Here is a 23,081-nt window from a genome sequence, read left to right on the forward strand (position 1 = left end):
CAAATTCATACTTTTACTTATCATTTGGCAAACAAGTATTTCAAGCTGTCAGTTAATGGTTTAGTTTCTAAAACATCATCACTTATATCTTTATAGCTGTGTTTCTATTGTCATCTTACCTATTATCACATGTATGCATACCACCCTTAGTATAAGACACGAAAGGAAAATATTTTTAAAAGGCACTATGAGATGATTTGAATAACATTGAAACAAAGGCTGAAATCATTTGGCACACTATAATAGACTACTTTTTGGTTCAATCCAATACAGTAGTTTCACTACCCCCTCCCCACACACCTGTGGCCCTTGCAGTGTATGCCTGAAATGGTGGATAGTATCAAACATGATACAGTGTATATACTATCTTTTTTCTTATATGTACATAACTATGGCAAAGTTTAATGTGTAAACTAGATACATTAAGCAATTAACAATAATAATAAAATAAATATAATATACCATAAAGTTATGTGAATGCAGTCTTCTCTCTCAAAATACCTTATGTAACTATGTCTTACTTGCAGTAAGTGGCTTGATGTCACTCTTTCAGAGGATCCCTCGCTGAAGTCTTCATACAGGCTCAATGCTTCTGGCACAACACAGTGCCATCAATCAGAACACGTTTTGTGTTCACGTTTCCACTCACGAACATAGTGCCTTTACCGTTTTCACTAAGGCATTTATCACACACTGTGGCTGTAACTTTTGCACTTCGAGGTTGGACAGCAAACTTGGCATTAATTTCTTTTTCCTTCTTCACAGTTTTATGGACAGAAGATTAGATCTCACCATAGATCTTTGCGACTTCAGCACGATTTTTTTCTTTCCTTATTAGGTTGAAGACTTTCACTTTTCACTTAAAGGAAGCATTTTATTGCTTCTCTTTGGTATATCCAAATTGCCAGCGTGACTACTCTTACACTTTGAGATCATTATTAAGTAAAATAAGGATTACTTGAACACAAGTACTGCAATACGTCAACGTCCACCATTACTGAATAGTGGCGTGGATACGAGATTCAGGTCTGGGGTGAGACAACGCGAGATTTCATCACACTACTCAAAATAGGACAATTTAAAATTTATAAATTGTTTATTTCTGTATTTTCTACTTAATATTTTTGGGCCTTGGTTGACGAAGGGTAACTGAAACCAGGGAAAGCAAAACCGCAGTTAAGGGGGGACGACTATACTTAACTATGTGTTCAATTACATTAAAATAACATGTATTCATTACTTAGAACATAGTTCTGGAAATGTATGGTTGAAGATTATGTCTAAAGAGGCAGCAGCTTCTAGTGATGGAGGAAATAGACAAATCCTAAGATTATGACTGGATAAAATATTAGTGATAAGAATATAGAGAAACTTTCTCAAGAGCTAAAGAGTTTTGGATAAGATACAGCCTTTATCCAAAGAACACAGGGAGCCTTCAACGTTTGTTTACAGAGTCTACAGGAAGTTGACAAAATATCAGCAAATTCAGCATCAAAATATTCCATTTAATTTTGTACAAAATCAACAGCATTAAATGCCTTTTCACATGTCACTTCAAATATGGAGCAGAATCAAGAAATGTAAAACTAATAATTATATAAATCATAGAAAAATAACTTTGTTTATTTTTATTTAATTTCCATAAAACATTGATTGTTCTCATCCGTTAAATCACAATATCCACAGCATCTAGCAGAGTACCCAGTATAGAGGAAGAACATGAAACAAATTATGCTGTAAACATTTTATTAGAATCACACAACGATTAATAATCAAGAGGTAAAAAAACAAACATTTGCTTCCTAACTAGCAATTTATTATAATTACATGTAAGTCTATCGCTTGACTCACATTTCAGACACAATTCTAAAGTGCATCAAGTAAGGAATTTCTTGTCTCAAATCACTTGACCAGAACTGATGTATTCCTAGAGTACAGACAGCAATCTATACAAAAAAACGAAAAGGTGATTTCTAGTTCCATTTGACCATAACCTTCACCGAAACACCTCTCTAGGTTTGTTTCCTCATCTGGAAAAGGTAATTCTTAGCTTTACAAAATCAACAGAAAGGAAACTATAGGATAGCATGAAAATGAAGAAAAGGCAAGTCTTCCTTGGTTATCTCCTCTTTATTCTTAAATCATCTAATCTCTGCCTCAAACTCAAAGTCACTCTGTCTTCAGTACTCTCAAGTCCCTCGGGTTAGACCTCTACCTTACCCTAAGTTCATCATCACTCATGTATGTTTCCCCCATTAGACAGTAATTCTTCCTATCTCCCACTTATTGGGGAGTTGGCAGCTGTTAGGGTCTCAACAACATAGAACGAATTCAGAGTCTGTAAAGAGTGCGACCATTCACTGTTTGAAGATAAAGTCCTCAAGGTACTGGGACACTGAGGCGAAGCAAGCCTCAAAATAATATGGGTTAGTTTTTATAGCAGGTAAATTTTTAACACATTATGTCAGCACTCTATACTGTATTTCTCACAACACCCCTAAGAGATAGGTAGTTACCGGTGTCATTTTAAAGATGAGGAAACTGAAGCTTACGGAAACTTGGCCAATGCCACCCAACTTTTAAGGGGCAGAGGCTGAATTCGAACTCAAGATAAAAATGTATGATTTTTCCCCCAACCACATTTGACAGAGATCCGGTTCAGCGTGCAGAAAGCAGACCTTGCCAGAAGAAAAGTTAATACGCACGCGCCAGATGCAGGATGGAGGGGGCTGCTAGAATCTTGTAGACCCTGCCCACGCGCTGGCATTAAGGGGAGATGTCCCCTTAAGAAAGGGGGGCTTCTTCTCACCCGACAAAAAATAACTCCCCAACTGGGAGGAGGTTCCCTCCGAAGGCGGAGGGCTAGGCAGATGGAAGAGGACTCGGACAACTGGCCGAGGGAGCAGCTGGCCCGTCAGCGGGGATCGGAGGAGGAGGGTAACAAGAGAGGGGAGGCGGCAGCCGGGGAGAACCAGGAGTCCTGGACGTGGTCCGTCCCAGCGGAATGGGACCAGCAAGGCCCGTCGAGAACGGAGCCGGCGGGCTCGGAGGCAGGACGGGTGGCGGCGGGCGCCCCAGAAGGAAGGGAAGAGACCAGCTCCGAGGAAGCAGCAGAGCAGCCGCCGAGGGACTCGGACCGCTCTAGCGGAGAAGAGGGGACCAGCGGGCCCGGGGGCGGGGCGATGGCGGGGCTTGAGGTCGGGGGGAGGAGAGAGAGGCGGGGAAAGACGGACCAAGCGGCGAAGAAAGGGAAGCGGCGCAAGAGCAAGGTTGCAAAGGACCCGGGGGAAGTCGAGGACGCGGCGAGGGAGCCGGCGGGCCAGCAGTCGGGCAGCTTCCCGGGAGAGGGCTGGGAGGGGCCCCAGGAGCGCTCCCGGAAGAGGGCCACGAAGCGGGCAGCCAAGGGCGCCAAGCAGGTGGAGCAGGAGCGTCCGCTGGAGGAGAAGCCCAGCCGCCTGAAGATCCCAAATGCGGTGGGGACGCGGGAGAGCGAGATCCTCAGACAGGCGAGGAAAATATCCTCGGGGAGCTGCGAATTGAAGCAGCAAGTCCAGTTGCCCAGGGTCAGATTCAGTATCAGCCCCAGAGCTGCCCGCCAGTCGCTGTGGTCTGAAGCTGGCCGCGCGTCGCTCAGTGTCGTTAACGAGCTGGCGAAGATGGGCGACCCGAACGTCCTGGAAATGGTGCGGCAGGAAGGTAGGAGCCGGCAGAGAGGCGCGGGAGGAGGGTCGGGCTCCGCGCGCGGACCCCGCCACCCCGGGCGCAGAGACCTCGGGGAACGTTGGCAGCCTGGAGCCCGGGGACCTTCGCAGAGTGGCGTGCCATGCGCGAGACAGGGACTGCAAGACTAACAGACCCTGCCGGGCGTGGGTGGGTGGGTGTCGGTGGCTCATGATTTCCACTGCTGCTCGGGCGAGTCCCGGACCTCTGTCCTGTAACCCCTGCGGTTCTGCGACCACGGTCCTTTTCTGTATATGGCGGAGCGGTGGAATAATGCTGGGAGGCGAGGTCAGCGCATTGGGCGTGTGAGCTGAGGTGTCCGGGCCTGTGAACCCAGGCACTGGGAAGAAAGCCTCCCTTAGAGAGCCCCAGCTTAGAGTACACGACAGCGGACCCATGTGTGTGGGAAGATGACCCTTAAATGCTGTTGCCTTTCTTTATTCGCCAGTTACTGCTCGAGCTTTGAGATCCTTGTTAATTATGGGAGGGGCAGACCCTAAGGCCCATCAGCTTGAGATTCTTCCGCACTTGAGAATGCTGTGTTTTACCAGCTTTCGTTGAATATTTAGTTATGTTGAGAAATAGTTGCTAAATATTTGTTTGCTAAGGCCTTTGCACGTACTTACATTCTGTGGATCTATTTTACTATACATTTTTCTAAAAACGCACGTATTTTTTCTCCAAGATCTCCGATGACTCTGTTTTCACGTCTTGTTTAGTATTAAATCTAAACATGGAAACAAAATTTTAAGTGATAAAATATCTAAGCAGTTTTACTAGTCAGTCTTATAAGGCACCCTTATAAGGCAATGCATTATTGCATTTTCCCCCATTTTCTTAACAGCTTTATTGAGGTATAATGGACATAATATAAAAGTCCCCCATTTGAAGTGTACAAGTCAATGGTTTTTAGTATATTTACAAGGTTTTTCGATTATTACCATAATCTTAATCTAAGAAACCTCTTAGTAGTCACTTCCTACCCTCCTTCCTTCTATTCCCTACCCCTCAGCTATAGGCTGCCAATAGCTTATTTACTGTCTCTATAGATTTACCTATTCTGGCCACTGCATGTAAACAGACTCATATAATGTGTGGTCTTTGTAACTGACTTTTCTTCTTTCTCTTAGCATACTGAATTTGAAGTTCATCCATGTTGTAACTTGTATCAGTGCATCATTCTTTTTATTGCCAAATAATGTTCCATTGTATAGATATACCACACTTTATCCATTCATCGATTGGTGGACATTTTGGTTTCCACTTTTTTTAGTATCATGAATAATACTCCTATGAGTATTCATGTACAAGTTTTTGTATGAACATGTTTTTATTTTTCTTGGATACATATCTAGATGTGGAATTGCTGGATCATATGGTAGCTCTGTATTGAACATTTTGAGAAACTGCCAGACTATTTTCCAAATGTCTGTATTATTTTATATTACCACCAGCAATGTATGAGTTCCAATTTGCCCACATCCTCACTAACATTTGTGAGGTATTATCTCAGTGTGGTTTAGATTTGCATTTTCCCCAGTGACTAATGTGTCAAATATCTTTTCCAATATTTATTAGCCATTCATATATCTTATGTAGATATATGTGTTTTCAATTCCTTTGCCTATTTAAAAAAATTAAGTTATTTGTCTTTTTATTATTGCATTATGAGAGTTCTGTATAGTCTCTGGCCATGCTACCCTGAACAAGCCCGATCTCATCTGAACTCGTAAGCTAAGCAAGGTCAGGCCTACTTCAGTACTTGGATGGGAGACCACGTAGGAAGACGAGGTGCTGTAGGAGCAAAAGAAAAAAAATAAAAAGGGATTGTAAAATGAGAAGGTCCTTGCAATCTGTGAGATCAATCAAGGGTTACCTCGCCTAAAAAATAAAATAAAAAATTTTTAAAATTTAAAAAAAGTTCTGTATATATGATTTGCAGATATTTTCTCCTCTCCCTTGGGTTGTCTTTCCATGTTCTTGATGGTGTCACTTGAAGCAACTGCTCCTAAGTCAAAAAATAATGTGAGGATAGAGGGAAATAAAACTATTGAAAACTCAGCTTTCACTCATGGCTCTGCTAAATTATGCAGTAAATTTATTTGTAAGGGAAAATGATTGATGTCAAGTGGTGCAAAAGAAATCAAGTGACTTTCAAATGCATAAAGTTAGAAGTCCCTTTCTTTACTTATTTAGTGGTTTCCTCCTTTGCTGAGAATTACTTTTAGTTGTAATTTCTGTAATCTGAAGGTCTTAATAGAATTTTTTTATTTAAAGCATTCAATAATTCCTTATAATCAGTCCTTCTGAAGTAAAGCTATGACAAGGTACCGAAATATATTCTTAATTGAAGAAAGAGTAGAAGAAAAAAATGTGATGTATGAACTCTTTATAGATAAGGAAAAAAATACATTTTAATATAGTATGGCAGAGATTGACATTTCACATATTAGAAGTATGATCTAATTTAGCCTGAGGATAATTTTACTTGCTAGAATGTCGACTTAAATTAGTATTACTTCAGCGTATATCATACTACAGCTTGAATCCTTCCCAGGAAGGTTTTAGAACTTTTCCCAAAAGAATGTCAATTTTCTCTTTTCTCAGAAAAAAGTGATTTTTAGTAAATTTCCCTACTTGCCATTACAAATAGCAAAGGCCTTTGTGATTTTCATGTATTCCTTCTTATGATCCAACCTTTGCCTACGATTTGGATGTAGATTAGAGAAAAGATATCAATGTGAAGTACTGTATATATATGATGGTTGGTTCTGACGACTGCATCCTGCCCAAATTCCTGTTTTCTGTTTTGTTCATAGATCCAGAATCCAAGCACAACAGGGTAGTGTGGATTGGTGAGAGTGGCGTCTAAGGAGCAGGGTGGTCCATCCAGGCCACTCAGATGACATATTTCTTAATGTTTTTCAATATGTCAGTTGTTTTGCTGGATTGCTTTAACTGCCTATTATTGAGACCTCTGTTATTACTAGGGTTATGTAAAAAGTGCAGTGAGGATGTAGTTTTCAACATCTATAATCCAATGGATTTTGGAAGCTCAGTTCTAAATATATGTTTCTTCCTGGAGTTTAATGACACGGCTATGAAAACAAAAGTGATGGTTGAAGAAGGATGAAAATTACTGGGTTACACAGCATTAAATTTTAGAAGCTACTTTTATTTCTATGTTTTAAAACATAGACAAATTTCTTACAGTAAATTTATCAAAACAGTTAATCCTAGATTTAGTATATTATGTATTTCCTAAATTACCTTTAAAGAGTAAATATGAGAAAGTTAAACAATTGATTTACATGTACACCTGTCCTTTGGTAATGTGAATATTTGATGTCAGATGCAGTTGACCCTTCAACAACACAGGTTTGAACTGTGTGAGTCTGCTTATACGCAGATGTGTTTTTCAATAGATATTGTCAATGTATTTTCCTTATGATTTTCTTAATAACATTTTCTTTCCTCTAGCTTACTTTATTGTAAGAATACAGTATGTAATACATATGTAATACATATGTATGTTATTGATAAGACACTTCCTGTCAACAGTGTGTAATACACATGTAATACACATGTATGTTATTGATAAGACACTTCCTGTCAACAGTAGACTATTAGTAGTTGAGTTTTGTGGACTTTCGACTGTTGGAAGGAATCAGTGCCCATAATTTCTGCATTGTTCAAGGGTCAACCATATTTTATTTTATGCTGCTGGACAGAGTGTAAACTGATCGGAGCATTTGGTAAATGCAAGTGCTATTTTTGGGCTCTGGGTTTGCTGGAGTGTGTATTCTTAGCAATGTGCTTTCAGTGAAAACTCAAAGCTCGGTCTTTGGGTTGGCTTTACTTTGAGCTCATATTTTATGAATTGCCACAATGATTGGTATTAAATCCTTCGTATTTCTGATTTCTAGCCCATTAGGATGCATATAGTCATTTCCATTGATTTTACAGAAAGTTAGAAGAATAAAAAGAAGCTGATTTAAAGTTGTCAACTTTAAATCCTGCCTCTTCAGATAGGCCTCTGTTTTGTCAGGGGTTTGGCGATTATGTATAGTTATTATAACCTTATCCTCTGTGAATGTGAAAGTGTGTCTGGGTCTACAGCATCTGTGAGCATCTGATTGTGTTTGTGAGAGAGAGCTAGAAAGCATTTATGTGTGAGAGGGAGTATAGTTTATGAAGTACTTCTATCCTCTTTAACTTTTCTGCTTTTCACAAAAGGCTGCAGTTTACATAGTATGCTCCATCTGGCTCTCAGGGAGCTGGAGCTAGCAGTCTTGTGGAGGGAGGTATAATTGGGCTAGGTACCCAGAAAGGGCTATATCCAGGGTGGTATGGGAGGAGCTAGGAGGCTCACCCAGCAGACAGATAAGGTTTCAGGTGAAGCCTGAAAGGAAGATGTCAAAACTGATATAATGTAAAAAAATAAGCAAGAATTAGCCTAGAAAGAAATTAGCTAGAAGAAAGGAAGCAGCAAATTGAAAGATGAAAACATAAGAGAAGTAGTAGGGATTGGAGATAATCTGAAGGAAATCTGCCGTCCCATTTCCCATTTTCAAATAAATGCATTGTATCAAGTTCCGATAGTTTGAAAATATTTTTTCAACTATATGTTAAATGCAGCAAAAATAACTAGATGAAGGAGTGGTCAGTGCTTGCAGTTTTTCAACTTTCTCTTCTAAAAGTTAGAATTATAAAATACTCTGTAACTACACTTGTTTGCTCTGTACTTGGAACTCTGTTTAGTTCTGCATAATAGTGCCTGTTTTTGTCCTCAAGAAAAATGAAAGCCTTCTTAAGTCAATTCTCAAGCACCATACTTTGAGAGACAAAGCATGTATTTCTTAGAATCCAGTTCTTTATCTACTCATTATAAGAGTTTGCTAGATTGATGTCTTTTTCATTAAAAAGTCCAATGAGAGATGGTCGAGACATGGCATTTTGAGTTATACATCTAAACAGTACTCATGGTGGTGCTGTATGATGTTTTATATTTTTCAAATGATTTTTACTTATATTTTTAATCTTATAGATTAGAAAGACTGCACTCAGAAATGTTAAGTGATATAGCAATGGGCATGTTGCAGGAAGCAACACCCAATGGAGGAATTTGGATGCTCAGACAACTTTGTAAGAGGAAGGAGAGTTTATTAGGCCGGCGGAGCGCATGTGGCTCTAGACAGAACAAAAGGCACGAGTTTGTTCCGGTTAGAGTTCTTACAGCTTATTCCATGCAAGTTCCATGCAAGTTCCATGCAAGTTCCATGCAAGGGGTGTGTGATTCCCTTGTCTGAGGGTCTACATGTACTTCCTGACTCAGGATGGAAGGGGGAGTTTCAGATGGGGGCTACAAGGGGAAAGGAATTTCTGGACCACTAGTCCTTCTATTTACAGATGGTTTCTCATGTAGGTGTGACAAGTTTTTAGAAAGCCATTCAGAGATCTATAAGATGTTGTTAATCTATAATGGCTGAGTTGGTCATTTCTGCAAGCCCTTTCCTTTGCATTTTTCAGTTGCCTCCTCTCTTAGGCACAGTCTGTTTTTGTGCTTTGCTTATAACAACTATTAACTTTTAAAATAACAGATCCTATAACAAAAAGATCTGACTACAAAAGAAATTTTTTATCTTAAGTCAGACACTCTGAAACTTATCCCAGAGAATTTAAAACAATTTTGAAAGTTAACAAAAGAACAGAATACATCCTAATAATAATAATAATATCAACAAGAATAACTAATATTCATTGACCTCCTCTGTGCTTACAACTGCATGAAATACTTTTCATGCATTATCTCATTTATCTCATTTGCTTGCACAAACCTTATGAGATAAACATTAATACCATTTATATATCTGATAGCTTTGAATTTCTGTCATATTCTTAAGTTGCTTTACTTGCAACCACTTTGGGTCAACTCCAGCAAAACACTCTGATAGAATATTACATCTTACATGGTAAGAACTAAGAGATAGCAGTGGACATCCCTATTGGATGTTTTCCTCTCAACAGTTTTGTTGACTATAGATTAATAACTGCATTTATTAGAGTTCAATTTATTTCTATTTATTTCTTAGTAGGTGAGATTAACTTAGTTGGTGATTTCTTTTGGAGGCTGTTGTGAACAGCTTAGCTCCAGGAAGATCATGAGTGTTTTCTTCCAGTATTTTTTTCTTTAAACTTTGGTTTGATTTTTGAATTCCTATTTTATCCAAATGCAGATTTTTAACATATTCTGATCAATTGGTCATTTAAACATTTTTTTTCTTTCTTATTCAATTTAGAGGGAAGAACTGGTAGGGAAGCAGACTATACTTTTGATGGAAATGAGGTAAGTTGAATATACATTAGCTTCCTATAAGTCAGAACAAAAATCAGACTAGGTTAGAAATGTACTTCCTATGAATACTTAGGTCTTTGTACTTTATTTATTCATCGTACATTCTTTCTGTTTCATCCTCTAACCTATTCATCGTTTAGTAAGTAAAGCAAATTCCATGTTTCAGGCAGATTTAATATTGGATCTTTCTAGATATTATAAGAGAACAAACCCAAGCTTAGAATTGATTTGAGTCTCCCTGTGAAATAAACTCAGATATGCTGAGACTTGATATGCAGTATAATAGTGTTTGGCTTAACGCTTTGCTAGAATATAATGAAGGTATAATATATGACAGCTTTTTTATGTTACAGTTATTAGTCTGTGATTAGTGCTTACTGATGAATATGCCAGCGTTCAAGTCACTCAGCCTGAATTAAGTAAATATATTAAATAAAATAATAAATAATAAAATTAAATACTCCTTGTAAAAATACAGAATTTTCTTGACCAAAGGCCTTATTTTATTCATAAAACATAAAAAGATACTAACAATTTAGATTTCTTATATACAGAGTATAAGCATTTTGAAAGTATGTCAAATAAAATAATCTTTCTAGTAGACTCTAGTTGACCCAGAGCAGTACTCATGGAGGTACATGTCCTTGAATTGGGTTGGGAGTGTCCACCCAGATAAAAAAAAAAAAAAAATCTTTAAAAATGCTTTTTTAGGAATGATTGAAATTCTCACCTTGGGAAATACACCCTATCAGAATAGGTTGGCTATATGCTAGTTGCCTGGATAAATTGGCTAGATAAGCTGGTTGACTTAAGATTCTCAGAAGTTTTGAGATTTCTTTAAAATCTTAGCGACCAAAATGCTGAGAGAAAAAGAACATGAGAACTGAGAAGCCTATGAAAATCATTTAGTCAAGTAATTTTTACAGCATAATTTATAGACCACCTGACTAAGAATAAATGAAGTTCTTAAAAATGCAGGCTCTCTTGGGCCCAACCTCTAACTACTAATCAGTACTGTTGAGGATAAGGTTAAGGAGTCATGATTTTAAAAAAGTACCTAGATGATTCTTATTGCCATTAAAGTTTGAAAACTACTGTCATAGAGTCTCCACAACTAAAGAGATGTAATGTGACACAGAGAACATTTATTGAGTAAATAAATCATGGTAATTATTTAGAAAATTAAAGTTTTCTAGTCTTTAGAGTAGACTGAGGAAAGTTTTATCTTATGAGATTGACACAATTTAAATGATAATAAATATATTGTCATTTCTATTTTGTTCATATTGACATAATAATAATAATACACTCTTCACAAATTGTTTTATGTATTGCTCAAGTTAACTTCAATTACAGTTCACATTCTTTGCTTCTGTGTGTATCTTTCATATCTATGTATATCCCAAACTTTTATAACAGAAAAACAATTTCATGTCATATTTATGCTGTTCCTTATTCCTTTGCACATTTAAGAGCAATAGTTATTGCTTCCTTGTCTTTAACCTCAGATAGGTCTTCATTTGAAACAAGTTTGCTCAGATTTTTAAGGCTTTACTTTTGGCTTGCCAAGTTCAAAAATTTACTTAGTTAAATTCAACCGTAGTATTTTAGAAATATATGTCATAGTTTTTTGGATTTTTAAAAAATTTTATAGGAAGGCAACAAGCGGCAGGTGACAGGGAAACAAATTCAATGCTGGGAATGTAGCACTGTCATACCAAAGTCCCTTTTAGACTCAACCTAGAATTATGGCTAACCTTTCTTTTTTAATGTAGAATGCTTTGGAGCAAAAGCAGCATCTGTCTGAAACAAAGAAGAATTACTGTAAAGCTTAGAGTTATTAAGTGGATATATTATTGAATTAATCAATTTAAAAGCGACTGTAGCTTTTGCTTTCAGAAAGATGGAATAGACAAAATTTTTCCTATTCCTTCTGCTAAGTACAACTAAAAACTCTTGGCATTATATATAAAATAAACATAAGAAGACTCTGAAAGTTAGAAAGAAGAAGACAGATTGGCTGGCAACCTTGGCACTCAAGGGACAGCACTGAAGTTAGTTCCCTGAATTTTCTCTTTGCTTTATATATTGTAGACTGGATGCTGGAGGAGCCAGTAACGCAAAATGCTAACTGGCACAGACAAGTAAAGCACCAAGATAAGCCTACTCTCTCTAGCTAATGGACCAGGCAACGGGTAACCTAGGAATACAGAAAACTTTTAGTCAGTAACTGCTCTTTATAGCCAAACACCACAGGAAAAAAAAAAAAAAAAGGTCCTACCATCATCCCCTCAAAAAGAGCTCAGTTGTGGAGACTAGACTTTTCACCCCTGCCTGGTGGTAACAACGCATCCAGCTTCCCATAGAGTTAGTGTCAGAAAAGGCTGGATGGGGACCCAGGCCTTTTGTCCCCACTGGGTGAAAATGTGTCCCTCCCATGCACTCATTAGCATGATGTCAATGGAGAACATGTGGGCAACCTGAACTTTCACTCTCATCAGTGGTAACAAGGCGTTCAATCCTCTTCTGCTGGGTTGGTATCAAAAGTAGCCTGGTGGAAAGCGAGGTGTTTCACCACTGTCTAGAAGTAGAGAGGCCACCCCCGTATCACTTCCTGCCATGGTGACAGTGGAAGCCATGTAGGGAGCAGTAAGGAGGTGTCCTTGCCCTTTCCAGCCAGGTTGGGATCAGTGAAAGCTTAGGTAAGCTTGAACTTCCACCCCACCCCCACCCAGCAGCAATGTGAAACCCTTCTACTACCCTGCTACCCCTTCATATTCACAGAGGTTGAGAGAGGCACATGGAATTCTACTGCTACCAGGTAGTAAAGCATCGCTCCACTTACCACACAAGTCAGAGAAGACTTGCTAAAACAGATTTAAATAAAATCTAGAGTTTTATAACACGATGTCTCACGAGTTTAGATTTATATAGAAAATCACATATAATACCAAGAACCAGAAGGATATCGACTTGAATGAGAAAAGACAACAAATATCAATACTGAGGTGACATAGATGTTAGAATTATCTGATTAGGATTTTAAAGCAACTCTCATACCAAGGCTTCAGTGAGCAATTGTGAACATTCTTGAAATGAATTAAAAAAAAAATAGAAAGTCTCAGCAAAAATAAAATGGAAGTTTTAAAGAAGAACATATTAGAAATTTTAGAATTGAAAAATAGAATAACTGAAATAAAAAACTCAACAGCAGAGTGGAATGGATAGAGGAAAGAATCACTGAACTTGGAGATAAATAAAAATTACCCAATCTAAACAGAAGAAAGAAAGAAAATGAAAAAAAAAAAAAAAAAAAAAAAAAAAAAAAAAAAAATTGGAAATGGCTTTCCAACTGTGCTCCTATGAATTCTAAGGATTTAAAGTTTATTACAGTTATTACAACCAACACATGCAGGTATATTAGAGGAAGCACCTAGACTATTTTGGCTTGCCAAGTTCAAAAATTTACTTAGTTAAATTCAACCGTAGTATTTTAGAAATATATGTCATAGTTTTTTGGATTTTTAAAAAATTTTATAGGAAGGCAACAAGCGGCAGGTGACAGGGAAACAAATTCAATGCTGGGAATGTAGCACTGTCATACCAAAGTCCCTTTTAGACTCAACCTAGAATTATGGCTAACCTTTCTTTTTTAATGTAGAATGCTTTGGAGCAAAAGCAGCATCTGTCTGAAACAAAGAAGAATTACTGTAAAGCTTAGAGTTATTAAGTGAATATATTATTGAATTAATCAATTTAAAAGCGACTGTAGCTTTTGCTTTCAGAAAGATGGAATAGACAAAATTTTTCCTATTCCTTCTGCTAAGTACAACTAAAAACTCTTGGCATTATATATAAAATAAACATAAGAAGACTCTGAAAGTTAGAAAGAAGAAGACAGATTGGCTGGCAACCTTGGCACTCAAGGGACAGCACTGAAGTTAGTTCCCTGAATTTTCTCTTTGCTTTATATATTGTAGACTGGATGCTGGAGGAGCCAGTAACGCAAAATGCTAACTGGCACAGACAAGTAAAGCACCAAGATAAGCCTACTCTCTCTAGCTAATGGACCAGGCAACGGGTAACCTAGGAATACAGAAAACTTTTAGTCAGTAACTGCTCTTTATAGCCAAACACCACAGGGAAAAAAAAAAAAAAAAGGTCCTACCATCATCCCCTCAAAAAGAGCTCAGTTGTGGAGACTAGACTTTTCACCCCTGCCTGGTGGTAACAACGCGTCCAGCTTCCCATAGAGTTAGTGTCAGAAAAGGCTGGATGGGGACCCAGGCCTTTTGTCCCCACTGGGTGAAAATGTGTCCCTCCCATGCACTCATTAGCATGATGTCAATGGAGAACATGTGGGCAACCTGAACTTTCACTCTCATCAGTGGTAACAAGGCGTTCAATCCTCTTCTGCTGGGTTGGTATCAAAAGTAGCCTGGTGGAAAGCGAGGTGTTTCACCACTGTCTAGAAGTAGAGAGGCCACCCCCGTATCACTTCCTGCCATGGTGACAGTGGAAGCCATGTAGGGAGCAGTAAGGAGGTGTCCTTGCCCTTTCCAGCCAGGTTGGGATCAGTGAAAGCTTAGGTAAGCTTGAACTTCCACCCCACCCCCACCCAGCAGCAATGTGAAACCCTTCTACTACCCTGCTACCCCTTCATATTCACAGAGGCTGAGAGAGGCACATGGAATTCTACTGCTACCAGGTAGTAAAGCATCGCTCCACTTACCACACAAGTCAGAGAAGACTTGCTAAAACAGATTTAAATAAAATCTAGAGTTTTATAACACGATGTCTCACGAGTTTAGATTTATATAGAAAATCACATATAATACCAAGAACCAGAAGGATATCGACTTGAATGAGAAAAGACAACAAATATCAATACTGAGGTGACATAGATGTTAGAATTATCTGATTAGGATTTTAAAGCAACTCTCATACCAAGGCTTCAGTGAGCAATTGTGAACATTCTTGAAATGAATTAAAAAAAAAATAGAAAGTCTCAGCAAAAATAAAATGGAAGTTTTAAAGAAGAACATATTAGAAATTTTAGAATTGAAAAATAGAATAACTGAAATAAAAAACTCAACAGCAGAGTGGAATGGATAGAGGAAAGAATCACTGAACTTGGAGATAAATAAAAATTACCCAATCTAAACAGAAGAAAGAAAGAAAATGAAAAAAAAAAAAAAAAAAGAACAGAGACTCAGGGACCTGTGAGACTATAACAGAAGATCTTATATTTGAGTTATTGTTGTCCTAGGAGAGGAGAGAGTGGGCTAAAGAAATATTTGAATAAATAGTAGCTGGAAATATATTGATCTGTTAAAAGACATGAACCTACAGATTCAAGAAGCTGAGGGAAACACAAACAGTATAAACCCAAAGAAATTCACATCATTCAAACTAAAACTAGTTCAGAAAACTCAAGACAAGAAAAAAATATTCTGAAAGCAATGAGAGAGGGGAAAAAACTCCTAAACCATAGAGATAAAGTATTTAAAATGACAGTAGGTTTCTCATCAGAAACCATAGAGGCTGATGAAAGTGGTACAATTGTTTCAAGAGCTCAAAAAAATGCCAATATAGAATTCTATAGCCAGTGAAAATACCCTTCAAGAATGAATAAAAATTGAAGATGTTCTCAAATGAAGAAAGACTAAAGAAAATTTTCTCCAACACATCTACTCTAAAAGATTGGCCAAAGGAAGTTCCCTAACAGAAATAAAATGATAAAATAAGGAATTTTGTAACATGGGGAAGGAGGAAAAAGAAAACAGAAAGAGTAAAAATATGAATAAATACAATAGACTTTCTTCTCTTGAATTTTCAAAATTACATTTGGCAGTTGAAGTAAAAATTTTAACAATGTCTGATGTGGTTCTCTACATATGCAGAGAAAATTTTAAGACACTTATAAGCAAAGGTTTGCGGGTGTAAAGGGAAGTGAGGTTTACGTTAAAACATATCCACAGAGGCTATGGATAAAACATACACACTATAGGCTGAGATAAATAATATATACATAAAATATAATCTCGAAACCCACATAAAAAAAAAAACTATACAAAAACATATACCCAAAAACTGTTTCAATAAATCAAAATGGAATTATAAAAAAAGGCCCAACAACCCACAAGAACATGGCAAGGCCGTCTTCACTTACTACTCCTATTAAACATAATACTGAACGTTCTTGCAGTAAAGCAAAAAAATAAAAAGATTATGGATCAGAAAGGAATAAATGGAACTCTTCCTATTTTTTATTTTATTATTTGCAGATGACATGATGATTTAAATAGAAAATCCACCAAAATCCAGGAAAACAAAGACCAAAACAATAACAAAAACAAAACAAAAAACATGGCCCTCCTAAAACTAAGAAATGAATTTCATACAGAAATTAATTGCATTTCTATATATGAGCAGTGAACCTGTGGAAACCCAAATTGATGTATTGGTTAATGCAATATCAAAATCTCATTAAGACTTTTTATAAATAAAGATTTTTCTAAAATTTACATGGAAACGTAAAGGAAGTAGATGAGATAAAACAATTTGAAAAAAAGGAGAAATAAGTGGAAGGAATCACTTTACTCAGTTTAAAGATTTACTTTTTAGCTGCAGCCTAATCAAGACTTTGTGTTATTTGCAGAGAGAGGCACATAGATTAATGAAACAGTATAGAGACTGCAAAAATAGCCCACACAATCACAGCCAAACGATTTAGGACAAATGTGCAAAAGCAGTTCAGTGGAAGGAAGGATAGTCTTTTCAACAAATAGTACCTGAGCATTTGAATATCCATAGGCCAAATTATGAACTTCAACCTAAATCTCACATCTTATGCAAAAATTAATTCAATGTTCATTATAGATTTAAATGTAAACCATAAAATTATAAACCTTTTTGAAGAAAAAATAGAATTTTTTTAGAAACTAGGTCTTGGTGAAGAGTTATTAGACATGATACAAAAGCATAATTTATAAAAGTAAAATTTGATAAATTGGACTTTATCAAATTTAAGAACTTTTATTCCATGAAGGATCATGTTAAGGACAGACAAGTACAGACTGGGAGAAAATATTTGCACATCGTGTATCTGACAGCTCTTATTTTTGGTATATAAAGAAATGGCAAAACCCAGTGGTATTAAAAAACAACGAAACCAAATGGGCAAAAAACATGATGAGATATTTCTCTAAAGAGGGTATATAGATAGCAAATAAGCACATGAAAAGATGTTCAATATCACTAGTCATTCGCAAATTTAAAAAAAAACCAAAGTGAGATTACTATACTCCTCTTAGAAGTGCTAAAATATAAAATAGTGACAATACCAAATGTTGGTGAGGATGCAGAGAAACTAGATCTCTCAAAATTGCTGATGGGAATGTGAAATAGTACAGTCATTCTGGAAAACTGTGGGCAGTTTCTTTAAAAACTAAACATAACTCTTACCATATGACTCAGTAATCACACTCTTAGGCATTTATCACACAAAAATGAGATCTTATATGCACACAAAAACCTGTGCACAAATGTTCACAACAGATTTTTTTTTGTAGTAGCCAAAAGTGGAAGCAACCCAAATGTCCTACAGTAGGTGACTGGTTAAACAAACTGTGGCACCCTACCATGGAATACTGCCCACCAATAAAAAGGAAGAACAAATTGATATATACAACAACTTGAATCTCCAGGGCATTATGCTGAATGAAGAAAAAAAATCTCAAAAGACAGCATCCTCAAAATGACAATATTATAGAGATGGAGAACAAATTAGTGGTTGCTAGGAGTTATGGATGCTGAGTGGGAAGAAAGTAGACAAAACTTTAAAAGGGGTAGCACAAGGAAAATCTTTGCAATGGAATAGTTATTTATCATAATTGGGCTGGTTCTTACTCGAATATACATGTGATACAATGACATAGAACTACAAACACATATTTTCCTCATGTCAGTTTCCTGGTTTTGACATTGTACTATAGTTATGTAACCATTGGGGAAAACTGGGTGGAGAATACACAAGATCCCTCTGTACTATCTTTACAAATTCCTGTGAATCTATAATTATTTCAAAATGAAAAGAAAAAAACAGTGAGTGCAATTTATTTAACATTCTTTAGTGCCTACGGGATTTTCTTTTACTCATGCTCAAATACTGAAAAAAAAAAAAAAAAACATATTGCAGTCAGTTTTTGAAGACGGATATATTGGTAATACAGAATATCCATTCAAAGTTTAGATTGAGGCAGAGATGACTAGAATCATTCAGTTTAGTCCATTAGAATTTTATAGTTATAATGAATGGGCCTTTTTACAAGACAAGAATATGTAGAAATTCCAGGCTCACTATTTCACAATTGTTTTATACTGTCAAAGGATAGTCTGTGCTTTCATGATTGCTTAAATTTTAAAGAGACTAAATCCTAGAGAGTTACCTCTGATTTATAATTAACATAGGTCGTCTTTTAACATTGATATAATTTTAGAGATCCAGAAAATGCATGTGAATTAAAAAGTTATGGTAAATATGTTTATGATACCACTAGAAATTAAACAAAAATTAATTTTAAAAAAAGCCAACATTTATTGAGAATCTCCCATGTGTTAATCTTATTTAATCTCATTGTAAAGAAATTGTGGCATAGAGAGGTTAACTTGCTCAAGTCTACATATATAAAGTAATTAATTTGGCATAATTAAAAAAGGTCGTGAGCAGTCTATAAAGTGAGACTATATAAATTGGGTTATTGTTTTATCTACAGAGTGTTGGTGCTGGGATTCTGAACCCAGGCAATCTGATTCTAGAGCTTGCTCTCTTAATCACTACAATATTACTTCTTTTTCCCCCCCAATATTACTTCTTTAAGAATACCGTTTTAAGAATCCTGTCCAGAAGCATTTTTTCTTCTGAATTCCAATCTCCAAATCATTGCTACTTATGTTTAGAATATTCAGAATGGCTACTCTTTTTCTATGTTGATTTATATTGCCACATTTTGTTACTAGTGGAAGTTTGCATCATTTCTTCATCCAATTACTCATTTCATTCATTTTGCACCATTCCATTCAATTCCTTTATGGTTAGGGTCAGAGAAAGAGACATCTTGAGACATGAAAGTCATGGCCACTAAAGAGGGAAATGTAGGATTGAGAATAGTACAGATTTTCTTTTTGCCAAGGTCAGTGAGAAATGAGACAGTGGAATACTCAGCAAAAAGTATGAAGGAACCTATGTTATTTTATTTTACATTTTGCAAACTGAAGATATAACCACAGCTTTTGATTGGAAAGTCACAGCAAATTAATTTTTCCTAGAGTGAGAGATTATAAAGTTCCTAGTGTGATTGCTTTTGGACCATTTAATATATATATTTTTTGTCTGCTCCTATAATTAAAACAACTGTTCTCTAGCATAATTGAAAATATTGTTATGAGGAGTCAATATAATATGAAGCTGTAATAAATTTATATATTGTCTTAAAGGCAGAAATGTAGATGCACAGTTTATTATCAGGCTGCTATTTCAGAATTGAATGATCAAGATATTCATTATTTATTTTATATCTGATGTATTTTGGTGAGTTAGAGGAATTCATTTAAGGTCTACAGGCAGATAGAATCACGTGTCATTGAAATAGGATTTTGATCACTTATTTACTAATAGACTCAGTTTTTCCACAGCTCTTCCCACTGGTTCAGTAAAACTTTAATACCATAGATGACATTTATCCTTTTATGGAATTTATATTGAATACTGTTGTTTGAAAATGATATGTGTTTAGTGTTATCTCTTTCTTGTTCTCCTTAAGAACACAGATAAATTACTGCTTTATTGTGGCACATTCTGAGACTTAACTTTTATAGCATTGGGTGTATTTCCAAGGTGCCCTATGAATTCTTTTTAAAAAAATATGTCCATGGCACATTTTATCTCCTGTTTTCAAAACTGACCTGCCCAGCACCACCTAGGTGTTATAAGATATTGTCTGTGATTTTTCAAGAAACAAGTAAATGAATTCCCAGTCTGGGCATGTGTTTCAGGTCATTTCTGCTAGCTGCTGCCTCTCCACAGCATGCTACTATACCTGTCACTGGAAATTGCTGGGAAGTTTCTCAGGAGCATTTGCTGTGGTGTGCCATCCATCAGGGAACATGAGGATATAAAATCCACTATACACCAAGTGAGGCATCACTCTTGCTTTAATTACAAGTGGTTTGTGTGTATTTATATTCATGTATGGCTTTTTCTTGGATTATAAGTACAAATCCTTAAGAATTCTGGCAGTGCATTTTCCAAGATATTCACCTTAATAATTCTCATAAAATATTCGAAAGGCCTAAAATAGCCACTTAATTCTGCCCTTCCTTTTGGTCTTGTTCAGGATTCAGCACCATTAAAAATATACCTCCCTGTTCTCCATAATATGGTTCTTAATCATTTCTGTGTCTCAGGGTTTTTTTATGATTTAATAAAGCTACCTCCAAAATTCTTATTCTTTCTCAAACTCTCTCTTCACACACATATATATGCCCACACGTGCATGAATACACATGCACATGTATACACATATATACACACAGTTTTGCATTCTATTTCAGGTATTTCATAGCTCCCCTGAATTGCAGGTTTAGTATTTCTACAAAGAGAACTGAGAGTTTTTGTTGTTGAAAGTTATATGCTCCCCACTTGTATTATTAACAACATTGTATCTTCCCCATGGTACCATCAGCAGAGCCTGGGCAGCAGAGAGACCAGCTTGCTCATCCATGAAGAACGAACGGTAAGCAGGAATCAGTACTGTATTTTCTTGCATGGACACAAATGGGGTATCTTTTTGTGGTGATGCTCTCTTTCTGAGTTCAGTTATTTTTCAGGTCCTTATACATGATTTTTGAGAATTTATTAACTTTGGAAAAAAATCAGCTTCTAATGGGGGAAAAAGGTAACATCAGACATATTGATGAGGACACATAAAGCATAGCACTTTGGTTGCAATTTAATTTCTCAGTTTTACAAATGAGAAAATGAAGGATCTGAGAGGTTTAAAGACTTGACCAAAATCGTTCATATGTTTAAGTGGTAGATTCTTGACTAGAACTCAAATTTCTGAGGACTAGTTCACCATTATTTCTCCATACATCATTTTTTCTTACCCAGAAATATATACCTAAGAATAATCATGAAGAAGTACAATTTATATAAAATCAAACTTTAATATCAAGTAAGAGAGTAATGTCCGAAACATGATGGAGTGAGAGATGTCCCCAAATCTCTTCCTTTGAAACAACAATAAGCTGAACATTTAAAACTCAACAACAACAAAAAACACCCAAACTTCACACCAGCACATTTGAGCACAGGGTCTGCACATAAGAACTACCACTGGTCAGAACCCCGGGTGTTGGGCAGTGGACTAGAGAAACAAAGAAGTTGCCTCTCACAGCCGGAGCTACCTGTAGGAAGAGGGGGAGGGGAGAAAGTGAGGCAAGTTCCCTGAACAGCCCTGCCTGGGAGAACTGTGAGCTCCATGCAGCCAGCAGCAGTGCCCGGTCATCAGAGTAGAAAGCAGAGAAGTGGGGACGGCAGAGAAATGACAGTTGAATTTTACCAGTCACAGTTGCAAAACTCAAGGCTGAGCCTCAGCCCCCATCCCCTAACCCAAAGGGCCCCTCCCCCCATATCCTCTGAGACCTAACACTGCAGAGCCCGAGGAGAATCTAAGCAAATGGTACCGAAACTGTCGTTAACATTGACACGGACTGAGACTGAGGGTAGCAAGCCTATTAAACATCTATAAGAAGGAAAGAAAGACATTATTAAGGCTTTATATAAAGCAGGGATCCAAGAAGTTTAGATGCACCTACTGGAAACCAAAAGAAAAGCACCTTCTTTGCAACAGGCTAAAGAGAGATCTTTATATAATAAATCTTCTTTCTGGAAAAATAGCAGAATACACTTTCATTAATGCCCAGGTGGAGAAATAGTCCATTAAACAGCATGAACAACCAAGGTGACAAGGCATCTCAAAAAAGAAAGAGAAAAATCTCTAGAAAATAAGCTTACATACATAGAAATGTGCAATTTAAATGAGAGAGAATTCAGGATGGTACTTTTGAAAAAACTCTGCAAGATCCAAAACGATTCATATCTACAATTTCAGGAATTGAAAAAACAACTAGATGCGCAGAATGAGTTCTTTAGCAAGGAGATTGGAACCCTCAAAAAGAACCGAATAGAACTTCTGGAGATAAAGAACACATTGCAAGAGTTGAAAAATGAAATAGCAAGCTTGGGAAAAAGAGTCACGTAAATGGAGGAAAGGATCAGTGATATTGAAGACAAATCTAGAAATAAATCAGAAGGAAAAAGAGAAAAACTGAAGGATGAAAAATAATAAAAGAGAAATATAAAAACTAGCTGATACCATCAGGAGAGGAAACGTAAGAATAATGGGCATTATCAAAGGCAAGGAAAAGGAGCAGGGATTAGAAAACATTTTCAGACAAATAGTTGATGAAAAATTTCCAAATCTAAGGAATGAGCTGGAGTTTGGATTTCAAGAAGTCAACGGAACACCGAATTATCTCAGCCCAAAAAAGCCTTCACCAAGACACATTGTATTAAAATTATCAAAAATCAATGACAAGGAATTCTCAGGGCAGCCAGGGAAAAGAAGACAGTAACCTATAAAGGAAAACCCATTAGATTATTGTTGGCCTTCTCAGCATAAATCTTATAAGCCAGAAAGGAGTGGAATCAAATATTTAAGCTATTAAGTGAAAGAAACTACCAGCCAAGAATAATGTATCCAGCTAAGCTCTCCTTTAGATATGAGAGAGAAATAAAGACTGCAGACATACAAAAATTGAGGGAATTCTTCACTATGAGGTCAGAATTACAAGAAATACTGAAAGGGTCAGCTCACCTAAAACAAAGTGACCAAAAAAAAAAAAAAAAAAAAAAAAAACAAAAATAGGGAGAAGGGGGAAA

General features: G+C 36.7%; 1 protein-coding gene and 1 pseudogene across 2 annotated transcripts in view; both read left to right on the forward strand.

Annotated features, from left to right (window-relative positions):
- The first annotated feature begins 3,239 nt into the window (after positions 1–3,239).
- The window catches only part of ANO5 (anoctamin 5), an 83,622-nt gene continuing 63,780 nt past the window's right edge, over positions 3,240–23,081 (forward strand). The window contains exons 1-3 of one of the 2 annotated variants that reach the window (XM_015586309.2): positions 3,240–3,696; positions 10,020–10,066; positions 20,821–20,871. In XM_015586309.2, coding sequence (XP_015441795.1) covers positions 3,657–3,696; positions 10,020–10,066; positions 20,821–20,871 — 138 coding nt within the window. In that variant the 5' untranslated portion in view covers positions 3,240–3,656. The remainder of the gene's footprint in view (positions 3,697–10,019; positions 10,067–20,820; positions 20,872–23,081) is intronic. The other variant, XM_015586311.2, reaches the window with a different exon arrangement.
- LOC112476713 lies at positions 5,404–5,523 on the forward strand (annotated as a pseudogene).

This window comes from Pteropus alecto, unplaced genomic scaffold (assembly GCF_000325575.1).
Source record: "Pteropus alecto unplaced genomic scaffold, ASM32557v1 scaffold71, whole genome shotgun sequence".
NCBI lineage: Eukaryota > Metazoa > Chordata > Mammalia > Chiroptera > Pteropodidae > Pteropus > Pteropus alecto.